At 38.7% G+C, this 9,572-nt stretch overlaps 2 protein-coding genes and 1 pseudogene across 3 annotated transcripts; all 3 read left to right on the top strand.

Annotated features, from left to right (window-relative positions):
- The first annotated feature begins 603 nt into the window (after positions 1-603).
- Positions 604-7,561, top strand: LOC126628016 (uncharacterized). The gene is made up of 3 exons (XM_050297589.1): positions 604-1,363; positions 1,963-2,117; positions 7,189-7,561. The coding sequence occupies exons 1-3, from the start codon at positions 718-720 to the stop codon at positions 7,450-7,452; spliced, it is 1,065 nt and encodes a 354-aa protein (XP_050153546.1). The 5' UTR covers positions 604-717; the 3' UTR covers positions 7,453-7,561.
- On the top strand, positions 3,775-5,843 carry LOC126628021 (uncharacterized). 2 transcript variants are annotated; one of them, XR_007625207.1, is made up of 4 exons: positions 3,779-4,052; positions 4,133-4,230; positions 4,891-4,953; positions 5,637-5,843. XR_007625207.1 is itself a non-coding variant. In XM_050297598.1 (3 exons), the coding sequence occupies exons 1-3, from the start codon at positions 3,850-3,852 to the stop codon at positions 5,702-5,704; spliced, it is 369 nt and encodes a 122-aa protein (XP_050153555.1). In that variant the 5' UTR covers positions 3,775-3,849; the 3' UTR covers positions 5,705-5,843. The 2 variants fall into 2 exon arrangements, 1 of the variants encoding a protein (XP_050153555.1); XM_050297598.1 differs by lacking the exon at positions 4,891-4,953 and having other exon boundaries at positions 3,775-4,052.
- Positions 7,562-7,641: 80 nt separating the features above from the next.
- On the top strand, positions 7,642-9,109 carry LOC126628010 (F-box protein CPR1-like; annotated as a pseudogene).
- Positions 9,110-9,572: the final 463 nt, after the last annotated feature.

Here is a 9,572-nt window from a genome sequence, read left to right as displayed (position 1 = left end):
ACGATAGTTTTATTGTAAACTACACTAACAAAGGGGAGAAGAGTTTGAATTGGGACACAGTAGGTAAAAAAAGATTCTAATCATCAAGACAATTACCATTTTATTTTAGTTGTTAGGTGACTAATCAGCATGTTGGGTTGTTAATGGGTAATTGTTAAGACACTTTAATTTGATATCACTATAATATACATGTGAGATTGATAGTGGTGATGATGGTGTTAGATGAAATTTTAACAACTCAATGAGTTGATTTGCCACCTCTGCTTATAGGACCATATTAATTTACGACACTTATTTTCCATAATTATTTTGATCGATTTTCAAGTTCAATGACCATTTTTATCTTTATGAGGTGCCTCAAATTTAGAGACCTGATAAAAACTCTTTGTTTATTTATTTTATTGGACAAAAGAAGAAGTGTGGTTGACGCACTTTGCTACTAACTTTCATTATAGTCTTAGTTCGGATATACTTGGCTTGACGCTGTCTCTTTCTCCCTTTCTACTTTTTCATCATATCTTGTTCCGCTTTCCATCCATTCCCTTGCAATGCAAGCAAAGTTCCCATGTAAAGAGAAATCAACCACCACAACCACTGCTACTCTATATAGTAATATACATGATGAAAGAATCTAACGGCCTCAATTTTCCAAGTTTTTCATATATAATAGCTACCGGCCGCTACCGATGATATATGTATATCTTTGAATTGTAAATAATGGGGATCTGTTTCGCGAAGCGGAAGAAATCGACGGCAGAGATAGTGCCGCAAAAACAACTGACGACAACAGTCCGACTGTACGGCTCTCCCAGCAGCACAAACTACATCCGATTTGCCCTCAAATACAAGGCGGCGGCTGTCTCACTTCGCTGCGTGGTGGTAGCCAGATCTAACGACGACAACGACGACAACGACGACAACGACGAAGATTATAGAAACTTGGAGGTGGCGATGGAGGTGGAGGAGGGCGGGTCATCGTCGGAGCCAGCTGAGAGGGTTTCAGGGCCACCCAATACTCTGCTGCAGTTGATGGAGGACAGATTCCCTCATCCGCCGCTTCTTCTTCAAACGGGGTCGTCCTCTGAAACCCAAACGACGTCGCTGGTGGCGGCGGTTGTGAAGCTGACTGAGCTGCAACACAGGAGCCTGGCGTGGCACTTGGAGAGGTTGGTGAGGTGGGTTACGGATCTGTTGAAGCGTCCGGGTAAAGGAAGAGGAGGGGTGGTTGATCCGACGGTGGGGAGTGCTCGGATGGAGTTAAGGAAGCTGGGGAGGAACTACTCGCAGCTTTTGGAGCTGATGTTGGAACACGCTCAGATGGAGGAGAGACTCCTCTTCCCCATCTTCAACTACTGTGATCCAGGTCACATCTTTTTTTCCTTTTTCCAGAAGAATATTTACCAATTAAACTTTTACTTTTTTTTGGTATATATATTTTTAGGATTGCAAAAATAAAGGTATATGTAGGAATCTTCTATAAATATTTTCCGGCACCTAAACTTCTTGTCATTTGTAAGAATTTCCCATGAATATTATTTTGATGGAGTAAAAAACCATAAGATTATATATGTAAGTGAATATGGAAAGATTTTTCACACATACGCCATACTGTATAATGACATAAAGGGAAAAAGAATAAATTGCCATAAAGCTCGTCATTTTCGAAATTTGAATATAAATTTTTTTATTTACAAGTGAAAAAATACTACTAGATTGTAATACTAAGTGATATAATAATAAATTATTTTAAAAACCCAGCAAATGTCATAGCTTAGCTAAAATGTTGAGTTAAAACAAGGGAACTGTTATTAGCATTCTAAAAATCTCATTCTACACTCCTAAGAATCGTATATTTCTTTCTGATTATAAATTTTTTTTAGGGCAAAATGAAAATTTTAAAATGTTAATAACAATTATTATTAAATAAAGTTAAGATGGTAAACTAACCAAATAATTATGCAGGAATCTGTAAAGCTGCGAATGAAGAACACGCAAGGGACCTACCCATCATGAACGGCATCAAAGAAGACATCAAATCCATTGAGGTTCTTGACATTGGGAGTCGTGACTACAAAGAAGCCCTTTCTAACTTTTCTAAGCGCCTCAAATCACTACAGGTGATCCATGTTAACTGCTTCTTGTTATTGTTTTATTAGTGTTATACAAAGCTAACTAGTTAGTAATTTAATATAATATTAATTACATGTTTAAATTCATTCCATAATCTTTTTTCATAATTCAAACTATTTATTTTTCCGGGTCTTCATTCAAAGATCTTTCTTACAGAATTTTATCCATATCGAAAAGAGTTTCAATATCAAATTGGGACAAAGAAAAAATAGACATGCACAGTGTTGCTAAAAACACAATGAAATGTTTGAGTAAACTGTCATTTAACCCCCTGAACTATCACGTGAGTTTCAATTTCCCTCATGAACAATTTTTTTAGCCAATTGATCCCCTAAACTATGTTAAAGTGGCCAATTAACCCCCTACCGTTAAGTATCTTTAACTCCATCCAATTTTCTGTTAGAAAGTGTCATGTGCTTGGCACATGACCACCTTTTTACATTTTATGTCTAAATCTTTACAAATAAAACATATAAAACAAATATTAAAAAAAAAAAAAACTTACAAACCCTAAACTTAATCATTCAAAATAATAGAAAAGGTAAGGCTTTTTATATTAACACTCCACAAAATGTTGAATGCACCCCATATTAAAATTTAATATTAAATGACTTATTTACTCCTGTAACACCCGCCCCCTAATTATAAAGATTTATGTTTGTAATTACCCCTAAATGTTTTAAAGGCCTAATCGGATAAATGGTCCCCGTGGTCAACAGGTATTCGGATGATAGCCCCTGTGGTAAAAAAATTCGGATTTAAACCCCTGTGGTCTAAGTCTGTTAGGATTTATGCCCTTCGGTTAAATAATGCTGACGTGGTTGCCACATATATGCCACGTGGCAAAAATAATAATTTTTAAAATACCTGAATTAAAAAAAAAAAAAAAAAAAAAAAAAAAAACGCAGAAACCCAGAAAATCCCCCCCGCCCTCCGCCCTCCGCCCTCCGCCCGTTCCCCCACCCCGCCGGACTTCTTCTCCTTCTTCTTCTTCTTCTTCCCGCCGGAGACCAGCTCCCCCCCCCCCGACGGAGCCTTCTCCCCGCGCGACCCTCCTCCCTCTCCTTCTTCCTTCTTCTTCTTCTTCCCGCCGGTCTCCCTGCGCGACTTCTTCTTCTTCTTCTTCTTGTTCTTCTTCTTGTTCTTCTTCTTCTTCTTCTTCCCGCCGGAGACTAGCTCCCCCCTCGCCGGAGCCGTCTCCTCGCGCCCTCCTCCCTCTCCCTCTTCCTTCTTCTTCTTGCAGATCCGGTTTGTTTGTTTTTTTTTTTTTTTTTTTTTTTTTTTTTTTTTTTTTAATTCAGGTTTTTTTTTTAAAAAAAATTAAAAATTATTATTTTGCCACGTGGCAGCCATTTGGCAGCCACGTGGCAGCCACATCAGCATTATTTAACAGAAAGGTTTAAATCCTAACAGATTTAGACCACATGGGTTTAAATCCTAACAGACTTAGACCACAGGGGTTTAAATCCGAATTTTTTTACCACAGGGGCTATCATCCGAATACCTTATGACCACGGGGACCATTTATCCAATTAGGCCATGTTTTAAATATATCTATTTCATCCTTTTTGTCTACCAAATCAGGATCCAAAGCATTGGATCCTTTTTCCTTCTAAATCTGCCACGTGGCAGCCCCCCCAAACAATTTCTCTTTCTTCTCTCTTTTCCCCCGTGAACTCCCTTCTTTCTTCTTCTTTTCTGTTTTTCTTTTCTTTCTTCATGTCTCTCCCTCTCGGCTCTCTCTCATCTCTCACTTCTCTCCCTCTTCTCTGCACCGTGCACACACGCACGCACCCATCTCCCCGCGCGAGGAAGCCCATCACCCTTCATCATCTCGTCCTGCTCTCTCTCCCTCTCGTTTCTGTGAACTCGGCGAAAAACCCGGAAAGGAACTCCGGCGGATTTTTGTATTTTCCGGTTAGGTAAGCCCCTAATTCTCTCTTTTCGTCCTTGATTCTTGCGAGATTGAGGTTTAATTGGAGTTAATTCGTGATTTTTGGAGGTTATGGGACGAAATCGAAGCCGGGTGTAAGCACACCCAACTCCGGCAACCTCGGGGGTTTTTCCGGCCATCTCCGGCCATTCCACGACGAAAGGAAGGTATAGAAATACTCCCCTCGTCTTGCTCTTCGTTTTGGTACCTAGATCGAAGTCTAGGGTTGTGTGTGGAAGTCGGCCGGAGCTGTGAAGCTCCGGTGGTGGTGCTCCGGTGAGGCCAGGCCTCCCAGGCCGGTTCCTGTAGCAAGAGGGCCTTAGGCCTGTGTGGTGAGGCCAGCCCAATCCAACCCATTTCCTTTTATTTGTTTTCATTTAATTATTTTGTTAAGACCAAAGGCCCTCGGGCCGTTTATGTTTAGGGTCTGTGGCCCATGACCCAACCCAAAAACCTTTTAAGGTTTTTGTTTATTTTATTTTCTGTTTTAGGAATTTAGGGCCCTTTGGGCCATTTTCTGTTAAGGGGCTGAAAGCCCTTTTCCTCAAAACCCTTTTCAGCCCTTTTCAGCCCAACCCAATTCAAAGCCCAATTGACTTTGACCTCTGACCAGTTGACTGTTGACCTGGTCAACGGTCAACGGTCAGAGTTGACTTTGACTTTGATCGGTCAACGATCAACGTTGACTTTTTGAGTTGACTTTTTGGGGTTTCGTCCAAGACCTCTCATAGGCTAAATTCGACGTTCCGAATCCGTTTCCAACGTCCGTTTTCCCAAATTCAATTGCTATTATATAGTTTTATTAATTGTACCCTTTATGTGCTTAGGGGCAATATTTGTGACGTTTCCATGATTGCTAGTTTGCGTGGCTCTTCGGCGGCTAAGTATTTGTGAGTGGACCCCTTCAAAAGCATGTTTTAACAATAGAAATGCACACATGAAAATCATGATTTAATACTTATGTTTTATGAAATACTTTATGAGATAGTATGCTTACTGAGGCTAGATTGAATTATTACTATTTTTCCTATAACCCATGTTCTTATAGAATATCCGATGGATGACGATATGATATTTAGAACATATTTAGAACACCTCTTTGTAGTATAGATGATGAATGACTTTATACTACGAAGTTGTTTTTCAGTATATATATGTTCAATGGTTTCGTACTTACCTAGTGGTCATTTCCGCTACGGGACGTAGGGATAGATTCCGGTCCGTTCCGGGCGACGGTTTGGTGTTGGCATAGGGCCTGGAGTGTGTTTCCTCTGGCTATTTAGCACAGGGACGGGGAGCCGGCATGGGGCCTGTAGTGTATATTCCTCTGACTGTCCGCTCAGAGACGGGGAGCTGGCATGGGGCCTGCAGGTTATCGGACAATTCACTAGTGATTATTATATATATGAGTTATGATTTGAGACATTGCACGACATGCTAGGTTTCGGAAAACCTATGTTTAACATTATATATGTGTTTTCATAAAACCTGGGGGTTAGTACGTTGATAACTGTTTTATTATATATATATATATCAACTTGGTCCACTCATGTTTGTTTTGCGCCCCCTTCAGGACTTAGAATCGAGGCGTACAATCCCGACATCCAGACACTTCCGCATCGGTATCTTCGAGTCCTCTAGGTGTAGGACCCCGTTCTGTGTTCATTCAATTTGTTTATGTTAATTCTTCTAATATTCTCGATTAGATGTGTGCTCTGAACACGTTCCTTAAATGCATATTCTTTATTCTTTTATATTTATAAACCTTATTTATTCCTTATTCTCAGCATTTGCTTTCAATTAATGGCTGTCGTCACCCTTGGGTGTCGGCCAGCACGTGCCTATCTTGGTATTCGAGGAATATCGGGATCGGGGCGTGTCAACTCCACTATGCAATGACAATTTTGACCTTATTAGGTTTTAAAAAAAAAAAAATTATAAATACACCCCAAATCACTTTTAGCGTATTATTTATCTTTTCAACTATCAAAACCCTCTCATCCTCCATTGTTGAACAAAATCCTAACCAATGAAACTACAAACATGTTGATTAAGAAAAATTGTTTTTGACGAATGAAACACGAAATCGATGTTTCTGAAGCTTCACATGAGGTAAGACTTCACATTTTTCATTGTTTTAGTGATTTCGATGACATCGATAATTATTTAATCTTGCGTTTGCTGCATTATTTTTCAATATGAACCCTAAAAGATGAATATGAATATGAATATATAAGTTTAAATAATGCAGCAAACGCAAGATTAAATAATTATTGATGTCATCGAAATCACTAAAACAATGAAAAATGTGAAGTCTTACCTCATGTGAAGCTTCAGAAACATCGATTTCGTGTTTCATTTGTCAAAAACAATTTTTCTCAATCAACATGTTTGTAGTTTCATTGGTTAGGATTTTGTTCAACAATGGAGGATGAGAGAGTTTTGATAGTTGAGAAGATAAATAATACGCTAAAAGTGATTTGGGATGTATTTATAATTTTTTTTTTAAAACCTAATAAGGTCAAAATTGTCATTGCATAGTGGAGTAAATAAGTCATTTAATATTAAATTTTAATATGGGGTGCATTCAACATTTTGTGGAGTGTTAATATAAAAAGCCTTACCTTTTCTATTATTTTGAATGATTAAGTTTAGGGTTTGTATGTTTTTTTTTTAAATTTGTTTTATATGTTTTCTTTGTAAAGATTTAGACATAAAATGTAAAAAGGTGGTCATGTGCCAAGCACATGACACTTTCTAACAGAAAATTGGATGGAGTTAAAGATACTTAACGGTAGGGGGTTCATTGGCCACTTTAACATAGTTTAGGGGGTCAATTGGCTGAAAAAATAGTTCAGGGGAGAAATTGAAACTCACGTGATAGTTCAGGGGGTTAAATGACAGTTTACTCTGAAATGTTTATAACAACAATCAAATAAAATGATTTTTTATTTGGACGAATTTTTGTATGGAGTTATAAAAAATGAAAGGTTTGGAACTTTGGATGATGAGAGAATATTATACAGTGGGGTCTACGTGATTAGCACTGTATTAAGTCATACAATATAATATTCTACACATAATAATATTACTAAATATATATTTTATTTGGACTTAATATGTAGGAGCGTTATAGACAACACTTTACGGAGGAGGAAAGAGAAGTATTGCCGTACATGGAGGCAGCCGAGCTGAGCAAAGAGCAGCAGCGGAGACTATTGGACGAGTGTTTGGATGTGATGCAACAGTCACACTCATCGCATTTGTTCAATTTTCTCCTTGAAGGGCTACTTCCTTGTGAAGCCATGCACTACTTGGACTTGATCTCCATGTCCACCAACAAACAACGAACAACTTCTCTGCTTCACATGATCAATAGCTACTTATAACATCTTCCTCGTGCATATTTGTTGATAATTTGTTTTTTTAATTTTTCTTTTTTATGATTATATAGCACGAACAATATTTCATTGAGAAAGTTGGTGAGACTTAGATAAACTTGTGCAGTTCGAGACTTACATAGATAACTAGCCACAAACTCATATATGCCCCCTATCGATCTTGTTGGTCGGTGGTCTACTAAAGCCAAATTGGTGTTGGAGTAATAATAGAAAATATGGAAGTAACACAAAAATTCCAATAATAATAATCATAAAAGAAATTCACAATATCAATTATATATGAAATTAATATAAACAACAAACTTTAAGGATTTGGATTGTTTGACGAGAATGATTAGGTGGAATCCTTTCCTGATTTCTCCAGATTATTGTTGCTCCTCAGAGAAGAAACCAACGTCAATGTCAGACTTCCCACCGGAGCTACTGTTCGACATCCTTTCAAGGCTTCCGCCCAAGGATTTGATTCGATTCCTCAGCGTTTCCAAAGCTTGGAATGCCATCATCCGCCACCACCACTTCATCAAAGCTCATCTTCAACGCTCCATCCAAACCAATTCCTTTCGCACCATTTTAGTCAGGTCAATTGGCTCCCCCTCATCAGATTATTTTTCATCGGCTGTCAACGGCAGCGAAAAGTTCCGGACAGTCGTTAAATTGAGCGGCCGTTGAAATCCCCTGAGAGGTATCAGATACTGGGGTGCTCGATTCATGGAGTGGTTTGCATTTGCAATAGTCTCCGTACTAATGTCGCTTTGTGGAACCCGTCAATTCAAAAGTTTAAGATGATTCCCCTCCCAGCTATTGAGCAGCAGCAGCCATCATCAGATTTACATATATCCCTAGGGTTCGGGTATGATTCAGTTTATGATGACTTTAAACATTTGCAAATTGCGGAGCTTAGTAAGGGAGTCTTTGTGAGTTCTGAAGTTAGTATTTATAGCCTCATATTGAACTCATGGAAAAGGATCAAGAACTTGCCTCGCAATGATTTTAGTACACTGAATGTGTATGACACGGCGCTGGAGTTTTCAAATGGTGCTCTGTGTTGGCTAATGCCGAACAGATTAGATATGTATCGATTCATAATTCTGACCTTTGATCTTGCTACTGAAAAGTATCGGGAGTTTGACACCCCGGTGGATAAGGATTACAGTACCGTCATGGAGTTGGAGGTTTTAGGGGGCTCTCTATGTGTTTCTGTTCATGATTGGGACACCGGAAATGATGTTTGGATTATGAAGGATTTTGGAGGACCTTGGACCCTTCTGTATTCTATTAAAAAGGAAACTATGACTTGGTTGCTTAACTATTGCCCACCTTTGGTCTTCGCAAAGAACGGTGAAATGGTTATTTTGAAGAAGGACGAGGAAGCATTTGTTTGGTTTGATTTAAAGGGAAAAATTGGATACCAAGATAATATTTGCGGTCTGCCACTTCGCTTTGATGCAAAGATATGCGAGGGCTGCGAGGGCAGCCTTTGTCTTATTGATGGTGATCCCGTGATTGGTGGGAGGCAGTAGTTCTCTTCTACCTCTAATTTCAACCAGTGAAGGGATAAATGTTTTTATTGTGACGAGAGCACGAGACGTGTTTTTATGTAAGTGGTGAGAAATTTTATTTTTTAAATTATTAACTTTTTAACACATATATCCCACTATTTGTATAGTGACACGTGGTGTACCAACTTGTGTGTTGGTTACACTAAAAACATCTCTCACAAGGGTTTGTAGAGGTACTCAAGGCTACAAAAGATGACCTTAATTACGGTGGAAGGTGGGTAATTGGCTTGATAGGTTGAAATACAAGTTCGTGAACTTATGTGCCTTGCTATGTACTAGGCTTATTGATCTCTCATCTTTTGGCTAAGTGTTTTTTCTTTATTGTAACAGTATTAACTAGATAGTTTGCTAGTTGTCAGAATTGTTTCAAATCAATCGTTACCTTTCTCGTATGTTTGGTTGGTTGGTTGGTTTTCTTCTTGTGTCTGAATAACTGATGATGTGATGCAATTTCCTGGCATCCGATTGACCGTGTTCCATGGTCTTTTCTCTTGATGTTTGTCCTGTTTCTGTTGGGAGCTTTGTAAGCATATTAATATTCGGAGGACA

This window comes from Malus sylvestris, chromosome 7 (assembly GCF_916048215.2).
Source record: "Malus sylvestris chromosome 7, drMalSylv7.2, whole genome shotgun sequence".
Classification (NCBI taxonomy): Eukaryota; Viridiplantae; Streptophyta; class Magnoliopsida; order Rosales; family Rosaceae; genus Malus; species Malus sylvestris.
The sequence above is the reverse complement of the archived record's forward strand: the minus strand, read 5'-3'. Positions and strand labels throughout refer to the sequence as shown.

What these genes read in the sequence shown, in the direction of transcription:
- LOC126628016 (XM_050297589.1), top strand. Translation starts at nt 718, where the DNA reads ATGGGGATCTGTTTCGCGAAGCGGAAGAAATCGACGGCAGAGATAGTG. An exon ending in CTTCAACTACTGTGATCCAG is followed by an intron (nt 1,364 to 1,962) that starts GTCACATCTTTT and finishes ATAATTATGCAG; the next exon opens with GAATCTGTAAAGCTGCGAAT. An exon ending in AGCGCCTCAAATCACTACAG is followed by an intron (nt 2,118 to 7,188) that starts GTGATCCATGTT and finishes CTTAATATGTAG; the next exon opens with GAGCGTTATAGACAACACTT.
- LOC126628021 (XM_050297598.1), top strand. Translation starts at nt 3,850, where the DNA reads ATGTCTCTCCCTCTCGGCTCTCTCTCATCTCTCACTTCTCTCCCTCTT. An exon ending in TTTTTGTATTTTCCGGTTAG is followed by an intron (nt 4,053 to 4,132) that starts GTAAGCCCCTAA and finishes TGATTTTTGGAG; the next exon opens with GTTATGGGACGAAATCGAAG. An exon ending in CATTCCACGACGAAAGGAAG is followed by an intron (nt 4,231 to 5,636) that starts GTATAGAAATAC and finishes CGCCCCCTTCAG; the next exon opens with GACTTAGAATCGAGGCGTAC.